General features: G+C 37.2%; 1 protein-coding gene across 8 annotated transcripts in view; it reads left to right on the top strand.

Annotated features, from left to right (window-relative positions):
- Positions 1-16,005, top strand: part of CEP112 (centrosomal protein 112) — a 370,586-nt gene that overhangs the window by 25,642 nt on the left and 328,939 nt on the right. For 7 of the 8 annotated variants that reach the window (XR_006653046.2, XM_045182487.3, XM_045182486.3 and 4 more), the window contains 2 exons: positions 5,087-5,180; positions 6,998-7,075. Coding sequence is in view for 7 of the 8 variants with exons in the window: in XM_045182487.3 (XP_045038422.2) it covers positions 5,087-5,180; positions 6,998-7,075 (172 nt within the window). In the remaining variant the exon portion in view is untranslated. The remainder of the gene's footprint in view (positions 1-5,086; positions 5,181-6,997; positions 7,076-16,005) is intronic. The other variant, XM_045182485.3, reaches the window with a different exon arrangement.

Genomic DNA, 16,005 nt, shown 5'->3' with positions numbered 1-16,005 from the left:
CTACATTCATCTCTTTATTTTTTCCTTTGTGTTCTTAGAATATTTCTTGAACTAGTCCTCTAATTCACTGCTTTGATTTTGTGCTATATTTAATCAGTTATTCTCTTCCATTTGGTTTTAAAATTTGGCAATGGTGCCCTGGCTGGTGTGGCTCAGTGGATTGAGCACTGGCCTGCGAACCAAAGGGTCACTGGTTTGATTCCCAGTCAGGGCACATGCCTGGGTTGCAGGCAGGTCCCCAGTTGGGGGTGCACAAGAGGCAACCACACAATGATATTTGTTTCCCGCTCTTTCTCTCTCCCTTTCCCTTTTTCTAAAAATAAATAAATAAAATCTTTTTAAACATTTAGTAATGCTTTTCATTTATAAGCACATTTTTATGATCACAGATTGTTCATTTCCTTTTTTTTTACCTCTGAAATGTTCACTTGAATCACATTAAGAGCACAAATTAAAAAATATGTTTTAGATGTTTCTCCCTTTAAAAAATATGTTAAGTTTCTTTTGCAGGAGGGCATTTGATTGGTCTTTCTTTAGGCTTTTAAATCTTACGTGTCATTGCTTATTTCTTTATAGGGACAAGTCAATGTTTCTTTGGTGTTCGGAATCAACTGAGAGCACATTTCTGGATTCCTGTTGAAATATTTTAGCATTAGGAGGAGAGTGAATGGGAAAAATTTATATTTCCTATACATTTAGTTTTACTCTTCAAGAGGACTAACCAGGCACTTTCCTGGCAGTGCGTCTTACAATGTGATGGAGCTTGTCTTTCTGTGTTAGTTTCGGCACCCTGAGGTTAAGCCACAGTCTCTTTTCTAACTGGCACGTGTACCACAATCATGAGCTCACTGTAATCATGTCCCCTGTACTAATTATAGGCTGTCTTTATGAGCCCCACGGCTTGCTAGTCTGGGTGACAGGCAGAACCTGTGATCCTTCCTAAGAAGGCTTACAGGGTGGAGCTTTGCCTTCTAGCTTCTGTCTCACTGTTCACCTTGACCTCCAACCCCATCACTGTGATTTGGAGCTGTCTTAGTACCTACTTAGAGTTTCCGTTAATTATGTTATCCGCTGGAGACAGTCTCAGTGGCAAGAAATGAAACCTGTATGCCTGATGTCCTTTCTTGTGCCAGCCAGGTTTTAGCAATAATACTGACCTTCGTCTTTCGTTGATTCAACTGCCTTCACCCAAAGCTGGCTTCAGCAGTGCCTCTGCTTTGCTCGGCCTGCATCGGAGCATGTTCTAGGGGCAATATAATGAATTTATTTTTGGACATGTTGAATTGGAGGTAGGGCTATTCAACTTGTATTTGTAATGAGGACGGAGGTCAAGAGAGTAATTTGGACCGGAGATGTGGATTTGATGAGCAAAGCTTTTTATTATTTGAAAAACTATGAGTATATTGAATTGTCCAGGGAAATCATGTAAAAGGGAAATAAATAAGATTAGACACAGAACCCTGGGATTTTAGCATGTATGGGATGGGCAGAGAAAGACAAGTTAGTGAAGGGTACTGTGAAGGAGATTTCTCAAGAAAAAATACAGAGAATAGTTCTACAGAGCCAATGAATGTGGCATCTTTAAAACACTGTCCTAGTGTTTTGGTGAGATCAACTTGGGAGGCCAGGGACAGATTATGGCTCATTTGCTTGAGCAACGAGGAAATTATTGATGAGTTGACTTACAGCACTTTCAGAATGAGTGGAAATTGGATTATAGTTGATTGGAGAGTATATGGAAAGTTAGGGCATGGATCCGGTAACCTATTTTGAAAATTTATTGTGAAGGGAAAGAGGTACATTGGTACAGAAAATAGCTACAAGTGAGTTAAAGGGTGTGTTGTGTCATGTATACACCCTGTGTAATAAACTGAGAAATGTTTCAGCCGTCTTTCTTACTAATATTTTCTGTGAGAATTACTTTTAGTGTTTAAGCATTTTTTCAATTTAAGGGTAGCTCTTTTTTATGATTATTTAATCTATTCTTAAAGAAGGACAAGCCGCTGCTTAGTATGGTATTTCAGGTTGCCTCTTCCCACATACTGAGTTTTAAATGCTTCTGTCAGCTTTAGCACACTGACTGATGAGATTATTCTCAATTTATTACTTTATCTACTTTTCTAATTTGTTTCTAAGTATTTGGCTGTCTGGGTTATGGTGTAGGGGTATACAAAAAATCAATAACTTTTTAAAGTAGCTTTTTCAAACATTCTAAATTGTTTAGTAATTAGCCTAAGGAATGTTATTAATTACTACCAAAAAACACAGTCATTATAATCTTGTCTTTTTTTGGTGTTGATTTTACATTATAACTTTTTAAAAATATATATATTTTATCGATTATGTTATTACAGTTGTCCCATTTTTTTCTCCCCTTTATTCCCTTCCACCCTGCACTCCCCCCCCCCCAGCACTACCCAATCCCTTAGTTCATGTCCATGGGTCATATATATAAGTTCTTTGGCTTCTCCATTTCCCATTCTATTCTTAACCTCCCCCTGTCTATTTTGTACCTACTGTTTATGCTTCTCATTCCCTGTACCTTTCCCCCCATCCGCCCCCCACACCCCCACTGATAACCCTCTATGTGATTTCCATTTCTGTGATTCTGGTCCTGTTATAGTTGTTTGCTTAGTTTTTTTTGTTTTTAGTTGTTGATACTTGTGAGTTTGTTGTCATTTTACTGTTCATAGTTTTTTTAATCTTATTCTTTTCCTTAGATAAGTCCCTTTAACATTTCATATAATAAGGGCTTGGTGAACTCCTTTAACTTGACCTTATCTGGGAAGCACTTTATCTGCTCTTCCATTCTAAATGATAGCTTTGCTGGCTAGAGTAATCTTGGGTATAGGTCCTTGCCTTTAATGACTTGGGATACTTCTTTCCAGACCCTTCTTGCCTGTAAAGTTTCTTTTGAGAAATCAGCCGACAGTCTTATGGGAACTCCTTTGTAGGTAACTGTGTCCTTTTCTCTTGCTGCTTCTAAGATTCCTTATCTTTAATCTTGGGTAATGTAATTGTGATGTGCCTTGGTGTTTATCTCCTTGAGTCCAACTTCTTTGGGACTCTCTGAGCTTCCTGGACTTCCTGGAAGTCTATTTCCTTTGCCAGATTGGGGAAGTTCTCCTTCATTATTTTTTTCAAATAAGTTTTCAATTTCTTGCTCTTCCTCTTCTCCTCTGGCACCAGTATGATTTGGATGTTGGAACATTTAAAGTTGTCCCATTTAGGAGTTTCCTAAACCTCTCCTCATTTTTTTGAATTCTTGTTTCTTCATTCTGTTCTGGTTGAATGTTTATTTCTTCCTTTTGCTTCAAATCATTGATTTGAGTCCTGGTTTCCTTCCCATCACTGTTGGTTCCCTGTAATTTTTCTTTATTTCACTTTGCATAGCCTTCACTTCTTCCTCTACTTTGTGACCATACTCAACCATTTCTGTGAGCACCCTGATTACCAGTGTTTTGAACTGTGCATCTGATAGGTTGCTTATCTCTTCATTGCTTCATTGTATTTTTGGAGCTCTGATCTGTTCTTTCATTTGGGCCATATATTTTTTTTGTCTCGGGAGCCTGTTACATTATAAGGGGCAGAGCCTTAGGTATTCTCCAGGGTGGGACAACCCAGGTTGCTGTGTTGTGGCACTGTATGTGGGGGAGGGGTCAGAGAGGGAACAATGCTGCTTGCTCAGCTTTCAGTCACTTCCCTCACTACCCAAAAGCAAATTGGGCCCTTCTGGTGCTGATTTCTGGGTGGGTGGTTTGTGTATGTTCTAGGACCCTGTGGGTCTCTCCAGTAACTCTCCTGTGAGGCTGGGAGTTTCTCCTGCTGTCGCAACCCCCACAGGTTTTTACAGCCAGAGGTTTTGGAGCTTCATTTTCCCGCACTGGAACCCAGGGTCGCATGGTCTGTCTTGCTCCCCAGTTCTTCCTCCTACTTTATCTGCACACAAATATGGGACCGCCTGGTCCTCCAGCTGCCACTTTGGCTACCTGTTGCCTTGCCGTGTGTCCTCTCCACTTCTCCTACCCGTCTGGATGAATGTTTCTTATTTTACTTCTTGGTTGTAGGACATCCATACAGTTTGATTTTCTGGCAGTTCTAGTTTTGTTTGCTTTTAAATTTGTTGCTGTCCTTCTTTTGGTTGTGCGAGGAGGCAAAGTGTATCTACCTATGCCTCCATCTTGGCTGGAAGTCTATTATAGTAATTTTGTCTTCTTGAATTACTATTTCATCTCTTGGGAATACTTAGTATAGCTCATTATTTGTGAAGGAAATCCTGATATGGCTTGTGGTTGAAAGTTAGTGACTTCAATTTATTACATAATGTTTAGTTTCCATTTCCTGTTCATTGAAGCAGCTGTTCAGAGAATAAATATTTGTAATCATGGAACTTTCATTGAAATAATATGAATAAAAGTATATGACAGACTCCAGGCTAAGGTAGAATATTGAGAATGGTATTTTTATATTGTATTTTATATTGGAGAAGTCTTTTTGTTCAAGTTCATTTGGAAGCTTAAACTCTTTTCTTACTCATGTTGTACTTATTGCAATTTACCTGAATTAACATAGTGCATTTTTAAGTTGAAGACTTTGATTTATCTGTGATTTCTGACAGGTTTCAAATTAATTCAGACTTTCAACTACATGAAAGTTTTGTTATTTTTTATACTTTAAAGCTTCATCTTAATGTGAAACATGAATCCAATAAAACTTGCTAACCTTTTAAAATAGTTATTTTCTCCAAGAATATGTACTTTGCTTTTTTTCTTTTCTTACACTCAGGATAAGGGGGAAGGGGCAGAAAAACTTAAATACATCTAGTTTATTATAGTCCCACTTAAAAATAACATTTGTTTGTAAACATGTATGTGGCATTTAGGTGATATTTTATCTCTAGTTTAAATAAAATAAAATATGAGAATTACAAGTTGCTATTATTTAGGTTGTTTTCTTTGCTATTAAAATATCATTGTTAATATAATCAATCATCTCATTCTCCCCTTAAAAAATTGGTAATCCTAGATTTGAAAACCCATGTCCTCCAGTACCCCAAATTCTGATTGTTACTATTTTGGTCTGTTAGTAGGGAACAATACACTGCGAAGCTCCAAACGAGATCAAATGCCACGAGTCCAACCTACAGAGAAGATGGACAAAATATTACTCCAAAGAGTTGTGTAAGATCAGATTCTACTTTTGTTTGCTTATTTGTTGCTTTAAAATAACTCCACAAATTTTTAGTTTCATATTGTCGAAGTTCCAATGATTACTTAAAAAGAGTGAGTAAAGTTTGAAAGTTTTAGTGACCATCTTGGTGTCAAAGAGATGGTATACTTCATACAAGCTCGTTGTTCCTTCTGCTTTCTTGACGATTCAGAAGCATCACATTAATCAGTTTATTGCTTTTCTTGTTCATTGAAGAATAACTTCAGAAAGCTTTGAGGTTTTTTCCATTATTTTTCCTTTTCTCTTTTATTCATTGTATGTATAAAAAGAATTAGATACCCAGTTGTCATAAACTTAAGAAATTGGGATTAATTTCTAGTGAAATAGGGGACACTGCCTTTCTGATGAAGTGAACTGTTTATATCTTGAACTATGAATACGTCTCTTGCATCTAAGTGCTTAACGGAGATTTGGTTTGAACAGGTGCCAAGAGCATTCCAGGTCGCTTTGTGGAGGACAGGGCTTTGCTTGCTTACTAAGGTCTTGCTGGTTTGACTCTGGCTTGTGTTGGGTTGAAAGACTTTTAGTTACAAAATCACAAGTGATGCATGACTGCTTTAGCACATATTGCTCTAAGCATTACTCCTTGCATGTTCTTCAGTGATAGTTTGGAACTTTCAAAAATGTTTTAATATAAAGGGAAGTGCATTTTAAATATTCATGTATTTATTATCAATCATTATATTTACTCCAAATAAACAAACTAGGTAATTTTCTTAAGATGTTCTTATTCACAAAAATAAAAAGGGGACCAACAATAGAAGCAAGAATGAATTTTAATATATAACAACATTTTGTTCAATAGAAATTTGGAGACTCAGTAAAATATGAAGAACATTTTAGTGTATTTTTCATCCCTTCAAATGATTTGAACAAACAGATGATTTGATGGACAAATAGATTTATTTGTTAGTAATGAGGTTTTCTAAAAGCGTGAAAATTCTGTACCAACAAATTTTAATTTCAAAATAAGTTTTTTGGCTGTACTATAGAATATACATCATTATTTTACACAGATTTACCTTTTTAAGTTTTTAGAGGTTTCAGATCATCGTTCATTTCTGGCACAGATCTTAGGCTGTCCTCAATTAATTAGAATTTCAATCTGGTTTGATAAATGTGTAATTTAATAAATTATATGGGAGGTGGATAAAACATGGAATTTTAATTTTTTTAAACTAAAGAATCACCATAATTGTGTTTTTGTGATGTGAATTCAAAGCTTGTTTCTCTTTATATTCAGTGTATGAATGAGAATTAATTTAAGAACAAAGAGCTTCTTGGACATCAGCACAAACTTTCCTGTTAACTAATTTTAATGAGAGTAAATAATTCATCTTTTCAAGTGTTCCCCTACCCCCATTAAAGCTACTGTGGTATACCACAATTAAAACTTTTTTGTAAAAGAACTTAAAGAGAAGAGTCTGGATTAATTTTTAAAATATTCTTTTGATGGTTTTTTTTTTGAAATCTAGTTACTGTGTGAATATATTGTGAAGGCATCTCATAGCCCTAAGCAGATATAATAAACAGCTATTACTTAGAATTAACTAGCTCAATTGTAACGTAACCCTTTCCTCTGCAGGCAATATAGCATTACCAAAGAAGCATATAAAATTCTCATTACTCTGAATGACATATTTTGTCCGTCTTCCTCTCTCTCTCCTTTTTTTCCTTCTCTCCCTCCGTTTTTCCCTCCTTCCTTTTCTCTTTTATTTCCTCCCTCCTTTCCTTTATCCCTTCTTCCTTTATCTCTTTTGTATTTCAGGAAGTTCATTTGAAAAATTCGGCTGTTTCTTTGGATGACAGCGACATCGAAGCTCGCCTTAATAGTTGGAATCTTGGGGTAAAACAAGTATTTGTTTTTATGTATGTATGTTAATGTGGCAGAATCACATTTTATTTGAAAGACATCTGAACTAAGTTAATTCTATTCAGTGGCTGCTGTTGAATGTTAGACATTTAGTACTGTGTTAGCGCCAAGAAAGACTTCCAGTACAGGAAAGAGAAATAACATTCCAAGTAAGCATGAAATAGTCCCTGCCCTTGGCAAGCTGGCTTTCTTGATGGTGGAATAAGAGATATACACATAAATGGTTAAATAATAATTTACGGTAGATGTGATAAAATACCAAAGTGAGTTAGGTAGAAGGAAGAATACTGAGCTTTGGAGAAACAGCAAGGACATTTGGGCTAAGAAAAATGGCAGGCAGACTTCATGGATGAGCTGACATTGTGGACAGAAGTTTTCAGATACACACGCTGGGGGCACGGACGTGCTTGGGGAGTTGGAGAGGTGGGGAGCTAGGAATCGAAGGCAGAATATAGGCCTGAAGAAAGGTGCGTTGTGAAAGCAAACTGTTGTGACTGGATCTTTGAGGTTTATGTAGGGAATTAGGGGGCAACATCATCAGGCTAGATTGCATGGGAGATTTGAATGCTAAATTGAGAAGTTTAGCTTTTAAATTTTAGGCAATAGTAAGCCCAGGTTTGTTTATTCCCCTCTACATTCCGTTTTACATATGCAGAAAATGAGAGGAATAAACTATGTGTTAAGGTCATCACACTGAGAGATGTAACATTTGTTATATGTATGTATTTTTTCTGTGTGTATTTATAAAATTGAAATTTAAGCAACATTGTGGTCATATTTAAGTACTGTTTTATGTGCTATTTTAAAATTGGTTTAAGTTTATAATAGTTCCGTAAACATGAATTTTAATGGTAGCACTAATTTTTCTTTTGGATGGATATTCCATAACTTATTTAAGCATTCTGTTATTTTTGGAAATTCAGGCTGCTTCCTGTTTGTTGCTAATATAAGTAATGTTGCACTAAGATTTCTTAGAAGAGTCATTTTATACATATTTGTTTGCTTTCTTAGGTCCTCCCAGAAGGTTTATAACAATTCATTTTCCAAGCTACCATATAAGGGATTGTCTATTTCTCACTTCTACACTGACATTAGGGATTATTATTTTTTAAACTATAAACGCTTTCTACTAATTACGGACTTTAATAAAAGCAGTGTGTTAGGAATATTGACTTGGTGGCATAATGAAAGTTATACTGGGTGGCAGTAGAAATGGAGAAAGGGGACTAATCATCTTTTAGGTGTTTGCAGTGGCCTCTATGTTAGTGTGACTTCTGTGAAGGTGGAAAGGGTAGGAAGGAAACACAGAGAATAAATGCTTAGTGACTGACTTTTGGGCTGAACAGAAGGGCACATAGAGGGGTTGGTTTCAGGAAATGGGAATGTTGACTCTTGGACAGTTAATTGATTGTCAATTGGGGTAATCATTTAAAAGGTTTGAACGTTTTGTTTTAGACTGGTGGAGTTTGAAGACATGGTACGATTCACTGGGGAGTTCAGAGTTTGGAGCTTCATGAGACGCAAGGGCTGGAGGTGGTAGTTGCGCCCAGAGACTGACGGCTCTAGTCTTTGAGTTCCGAGTGAGGAGGGTGGGCGGGTAGCACAGAATGAGGACGCCTGGCTTGTGCATGGCTTTGGTCAGATGGCAGAGACATGGGTAAGAATGGAAAGCAATATGGGTCTCTTAGTGGTCTGGGGAGTACACTAGTGAAAGAGAAGAGAGAAACAGAATTGATCACAAGAGGGGAATAGTAAGTAAAAAAATAAAACCCACCACATTTTCATGTTCGAAGATGTTGGGGAAGTTGTCTAAGTTAGCCAGTATGGGAGGAGAGAGCACAGGAAATCCCTCAGAAAGACAATTTTTTCTTTTTTTCCAGAAAAAAAGAAACAATGTTTTCTTTTTTTCCCCAGAAAACAACATCAAAGTGAAAAACAAAATTCTGGGCTATCCTTTTAAACTTGCCTTTGCCCTTAGCTATTTGAAACTTCTGATGTACATTTTTAGCACATAGAATACTTTTCATGATTATTTAACTGTTCAGAGGATTAAATTTTTCATTTGTATAATAAAATTGAAACAAAACCTCTAAAATATTTTGAGGTAATGCCTTAAAAGTATGCCTGCCTGGGGTTTTGTTTCACATTTTTATTGTTCAAAGAATGCACTAACAGTGTAAAATATAAAAGTCTTGCATTTTTACATATTTATAACATACATGCGTTAATCAGGCTGAACTGTATCTTTTGATCACAGTAGAATGAGTTTAAGTATCCAGTGAGTTAAAAGCTTAGATTTTGCTTTGATTTTAGTTTGTATGAGAATGTGTCACGGACTTTTTCTTTTCTGTCTTCCTCTGAATGATCAGTTAAAAGGTAGTTAATTTTTGTGCTCTGTACTCAGGGTCCAGTTTTGGTGTCGATAACACGACCATCAACACCTTCATTCTGATGCATTAGATATTCCGGAATTTGAACTTTCTAGTTTATGTTAAAAAATACATTTTTCCCCAAGTATATTTTTCCTTTTTCTAAGAATGTGTTAATATTTTTTCTAGGAATACATATTTTAAGTAGAGATTTATTTACTTACCAAGCCTAGCAATTACATTTTCCTCCTGTATTACTTTTTCCTTACTCTTTAACCTTTAGTTTTGGAAAGCTTTCTTGCTTTGTTAATACATTTTATACATATTTCATGCTAGCTCTCTTTATAGAAATCTTTTTTCTTTTTTCCTGAGGATGGAGTGAGGGGCTATGGGGCGGACTTTTTTTGGCTTTTCATCCTATCACCCATCGGTTCCCACCCTGGGTCTGCGTGCTGACTGTGGCGTCTCACGTGGGCTCTGCAAACAAACAGTGAGGACTCTGAGCAGACCCTATAGGTCCCTGGAAGCAGAGCCTGAGAGAACAGCGTGGGGGATTTGTGCAGGGAGAGCTCTCAGGACAGGAAGTGAGAAGGAGCAGGGTGAGGTCGGCAGGAGTGAGCCTTCTGATCCCTCAGGGAGCTTTGGAGGGTGCACAGCACCCCAGAGTCAGTCAGCCCCACCTGGAGGTCCGGGCCCATCAGGAGAGGGTGAACTGCCCTGTTGAGGTCAAGGAAGCACCTCCAAGCCATGAGCATCTGGGGATGCCCCTTCCCTCTCCCTGTGAGGAATGAGGGATGCCTGGATATTCTGCTCACTGTGGCCTGCTGAGAGCTGTTCTGATCAGTCACTGAGGGGCAGCTGTCCCTTTGGGGTAGCAGGTGCATGAGTAGGTCCACCTATATGGGCTGTTCCAGTGGATGTGCTGCCCAAGCTGCCGACCCACAGAATTGGGAGCAAAATCCAGTGGTTTTAGTTTGAAGCCACGAAGGTTTGGGGTGATTTTTTATGCAGCAGAAAGCTAATTGGTATAGTAGATACTGCCAAACAGTTTTCTAAAGTGATTGTGCCAATTCGCATCCTCATCAGCCGCGTGTGCTGGTTCCTGTTCCGCTACTTTCTCAATACTGGCGTTGTCAGTTAATTATTTTTAATTAAAAATATGTAGCCATTCTCGAGAGTGTTTAGTGACATTGCACTATGTGGTTTTTAACATGTATTTTCCTGATGACTGATAAAGTTAGATGTTTTTAATATATTTAAAATCGACAGTTTGGATAGCTTCTCAGAGTGAAGTGCCTACTTAAGGTTTTGCCAATTTTCCTGTTGGGTTGTCAGCCTTTTTCTTATTAATATATAAGAACTTTGAATGTGTGCTGGATTAGAGTCCTTTTGAAATATATTGTAGCATCATAAATATTTTCTTCCATTTTGTTGCTTTCCTTCATTCTCTTTCTGGTGTCTTTGATGAACAGAAATTAAAAATTTTAACGCAGTTCATTTTCTCACTTTATATTGAGGGCTATTTTGTGCTCTAAGATCTTTGACTATCTTACGGTCCTAAATATGTTCTGTGTTTTCTTCTAGTAGCTCTGTTATTTTACTTTTTCAGTTCAGGTCTACATTCCCTCTGGAGGTGGTATTTTATATATTGTAAGATACAGAGTTAAGATTTGTTTTTGTCATATATATATCTGTCTCCAGATGACACCCCCTTTTACTGAAAAGACTGTTCTTTCCCAGCTGCACTGCAGTGTTATTTGTCTCATAAATCAGGTGACAGTACATGTCTGTTTCCATTTTGTTCCTTTGGCTTATTTGTTTTTCCTTGTCCAGTGTCCTGTGTCTTTATAGTTGTATTTTATTTGTGCTCATTAATGTTTGTTGAAATGTGAGTAAACCAATGAACGAGCCTCCATTTGTAGTATTATTTCTGTGGAAAAATGTTTTTCAAGTTCTAAAATACTGACTTAAAAACATTATTTTGGTGTATAACTGACAACATTGAGGACCGAGCTTATTTTATGCAATACAGTTTTGGCAGTTTGTCTGACAGATGCTATGACTTTAAAACATTTATTTTAAGATGTTGCTAGTAATATATTGCTTAATAAGGTCCTTTCCTCTAAGATACCTAAAATATCAGATAAAATGCCTCCCTATTTTTCTGGAACCACACACCATCTCTATTTGATCAACATGAGTCTTTAAGGGGGTATTTGGTGAGTTTGGCCAAGTCCTGAATAATTTGAAGAAACAAACGGACGGAACCCTTTATATCCAAACAAACAAATCTTCTAAGGAACTGAACAAAATAAAATGTCAAAGCCAGTTTTCATTAGAGAGCATTCAGATGTCTATATTTATGTTGTTTAAATTATTATATATTTTATTATTGTGAATCTATTTGCTTCTTAAACAAGAAATTTCAATCATGTGACTTATCCGTGCTATTGGAACTTAATTAGTTTGGGCTTTGCTTTCTGTATAATGTTTTGTTAGACTTCAGTGTTTCACATAAGTCTTTTTTATCTCCCATGTTGGACATTCTTTTTCATGGTATTCTTTCTTGAGATATTCTGAGAGAACAAGAAGTTTTCTAAAAGAGCATGAAAAAAGTAAATGTTAAGACTGTTTACAGATTGCTTCAAGTCCATGTTCCTTGTGGATTACACAGTGAGAACATTTAACTTCAAAGCACATCTGGCTGCCGTTAGGAACTCAGAAAGTGGACGGCCTTTCCCCCAGTAGATGCAAGAACATGCTTTGCTATGAGTAATTCTGATTGCACAAACTCAGTGTATGGTGAATGAATGACAACAGAAGGTTTATACTGTACTTGTTCAGAGTGTTCGTTGTTGCTTTCAAATAGTAGAGTAGATTTTTTTCTTTTGGTTCATTTGAAAAAGGCAGTTTATGATAATAGGAGGAGTCCTTAACTTCTGTATTTAATGGTTTTTAAAGATGAAGAGGTTGAAATAGGAATTACTGCATAGTTGAAGGACTACATTGTAGTTAGCTAAACCAGTATTTTGTACCCTGCTTATAAGTGTAGAGCTAAGTAAAAATAAATCACAAATGGTTTTCTTGGGTTTTGGTTTTAAATTTTAAGCTTAATTAGAGCTTGAGCATGTTTGAGAATTCCCTGTTTCTCTCTCCCTTTATTTTCCCCCTTAAATTTAATTCTCCTTTATGAATTAGGGTTTTATATATTTTTAGATTTGCATGTGTCTCTGAAGAACTGACTTTCTATATGCTGGGTTTCTCCATTCCAAAAATAGAGAATAGTTATTTACTTTTCATATGTATACCTTCAAACAATAAATATTTATTGAGTGAACTTTGCTGTCTGCTGGACATTTGCTGCCTCTATTTTTAAAACAGCTGTGTATATATACAGTGTCATTACTAAAGGATATGCCTCTTTCTCTGGTATGATACTTAAGTGGATTTTATTGTCTTTACTTAATAAATATTTCCCAAAGTAAATATACTCATTCAAACACCAACCAGTAGTGCTCCACATCAGAAACACTTTTTTTTTGTCAGATTTTTAATGTATGCCAATCTGGCGGCTCTAAAATATAGTGTTGTGGTATTACTTTTTATGTTTCTTATTTATAAACAGATTGAGCATATGCTTGTTAGTCATCCAAATTTCTTCATCAGTGAAATGTGTCTCAAGTTTTTCTCATTTTTTTTCTATTGTGTTGTGTTTTTTTTTTTTTTAATTTTAAAGACCTTCTTTACACATTCTAGAAACTAAACATTTGTGCAAACATCTCCTCCTAACTTATCTCTTGTCCTTTCACTTTATGATATCTTTTTTGGAGATAAGTTTTTTTTTTTAAGTGATCAAATTTATTAATTTTTTGTTTATGCATTTTTTGTTTCTGGTTTATGAAGTTTTCTATACTGTGAAGCCATAAAGTCATTCTTCTAGATTTTCTTCTGAAAGTTTTTATAGTTCTGCTTTTAATTATAAGTATTTAATCCACTGGGAATTTAGTATACATGGTGTGAGGAAGGGATCTGATCTTATTTTCTACCACTTATTGAACACATCCTATTTTCTCAATAATTTTCAATGCTAGATCTTTCATGAATAATATGCTCATGTATCAGGTCTGTCCAGAAGGTATCCAGTAATGTAATATGAAAAACATGGACATTTATTGAAGAAGATACAAGATATAAGAAATATTTTACATAGGACAATGATGTTTCTGTCCCCTTCAAAGTAGGAACCTTGGAACCTCACATAGTTCTCCCAATTGCCATCAGCTGCCCCATTGTATTTTCGTGAATCTCATTGACAGTCTGAAATCTCTTCCTTTTCAAAGGTGGTTTTAGTTTTGGGAAAAGCCAGAAGTTGCAGGGCACCAATGTAGGCTGCAGGGGGTGGCCAAGTCACCTGGGTGATTTGATGTTTTTCCAAAAAGCTCTGCATGAGACGTGATGTATGAGCGAGCGTGTTGTTGTGATGAAGCTGCCAGTCACCAGTTGCCCACAGCCGCGGCCTTCTGAGTCGTCTGAATAGTTTTTGTGGAGCAGTGTTCAAGCTTAACACAAAATTTGATGCAGATTTGTTGTTCTGCTCGCTCAGTGATTTTGAATGCGATGGCCACACAGTACATATACTCACTCAACAGCCTTCATCACACCTGCTGACTAGTACAGTGAAGTGGTCGTTGTTCACACAAGTACATTCCATTCCACTCTCCTTGGCTGCCAGGTTACATCGGTGTCATGCAAACCATTCTTGTTAAATTAACAATGGCTGGATTTTTCTGGACAGACCTTGTATATTTGAGTTTCTGGTACTTCCTAGTTCCATTGACTTATCTTCATTCCTTCCTTGGGAATATTCGTTGGGCACCCACTATCTGCCAGGCCTTGTGCTGGTTGCTAGGTGTAGATGAGTTATAAGACTATCATAGTCCGTTTTTAGAGCCCACACAGTTTTGCAGAAGATAGATGTTAGATCATAAAAGGGAATGGACCCCCAGGGTATTAATGGAGTAGTAGGAACTTCACTAAGTTTCCTGGGGGTGATGATTCCTGAACTGAGAGTCTTGAATAAGTTAACCACATGAAGAACTTGGGAGAATGATTTTATAGGTTGCAAAGACTCATATATGGGAGGACTTCTGGTCAAGATGGAGGTATAGATAGACACGCTTCACCTCTTCATGCAACATGGGAAGAATTACAACTAGGTCTCAAAGCTAATAACACCAAGAACCATCAGAAAATCCAGCTGTATGGAAGTTCAATAACCAAAGATTTAAAGGATACACATTCATCCAGATGGGTAGGATGGGCAGAGTTGTGGAGACAGGCGGGGAGGTGGTGTGACACTGAAAAGTGGCGACAGCAGCAGCAGTGGAACAGACTGGAGGGACAGCGTGGAAGTGAGCAATCCCAGCTCCAGGTCTGACCACATAGCCCAGGGTTCTAGCACTGGGAAGACAGATCCCCATTACATCTGGCTGTAAAAACCAGTGGGGGTTGAGGCAGCAGAAGAAAGTGAAGGATTTTCACTGCTTAAAGGGCTAGCATGGTCTTAGACTGTACTCAGATCCACCCACTCCAGGATTCACCACCAGGGCAGCAGCTAGAAAGGTGCCGGTTGCACACAGGAAGGGGGTGAAGTGACTGGAACTGGGGCGAGGACCAGGCAAACTGAGAGAAGCCAGGCAATGGCATTGTCCCCTCTTGGAGCCCTCTGCACTGCCACGAGGCAGTGAAGTGGGTTGTCCCACCCTGGCAATTACCTAAGGCTCCGTCTCACACAATTTACAGGTGCCTTTTCTACAATAGGCCATTCTACTAAGACAGGGAGTCAAAGCAGCTTACCTAGTACACAAAAACAAACACAGGAAGGCTGCTACATTGAGAAGACAAAGAAAAATGGCCCAAATGAAAGAACAGAATAAAATTTCAGAAAAAGAACTAAGCAAAACGGTGATAGCCAACCTATCAGATCAGAGTTCAAGACACTGGCTATCAAGATGCTCAGAGAACTGCTTGAATACAACAAAAAAATAGAGGAAGAAGTGGTGACACTAAATGAAATAAAAAGTAATCCATAGGAAATCAACAGAGAAGGGAGGGAGGGAAGCTGGGATTTAAACCAATGATTTGGAACATAAGGGAGAGAGAAACATTGAGCCAGAATAAAAAAAAAAAAAAAAAAAAAAAAAAAGGAAAGAAACAAGATTCAAGAAAACGAGGATAGACTGAGGAATGTCTGGGACATCTCCGAACATGCCAACATCCAAATCACAGGGATACCAGAAGGAGAAGAAGAAGAGCAAGGAATTGAAAACTCATTTGAAAAAATAATGAAAGAAAACATCCCTAATTTGGTAAAGGAAATAGACATACAAGTTTAGGAAGCACAAAGTCCCAAACAAGTTGGACCCAAAGAGGACCACACCAAGACACATCATAATTAAAATGCCAAAGGTTAAAGATAAAGAGAGAATCTTAAAAGTAGCAAGAGAAAAGCAGAAAGTTACCTACAAAGGAGTT

This window comes from Desmodus rotundus, chromosome 9 (assembly GCF_022682495.2).
Source record: "Desmodus rotundus isolate HL8 chromosome 9, HLdesRot8A.1, whole genome shotgun sequence".
Taxonomy (NCBI): domain Eukaryota; kingdom Metazoa; phylum Chordata; class Mammalia; order Chiroptera; family Phyllostomidae; genus Desmodus; species Desmodus rotundus.
This window is presented reverse-complemented; position numbering and strand designations above follow the sequence as displayed.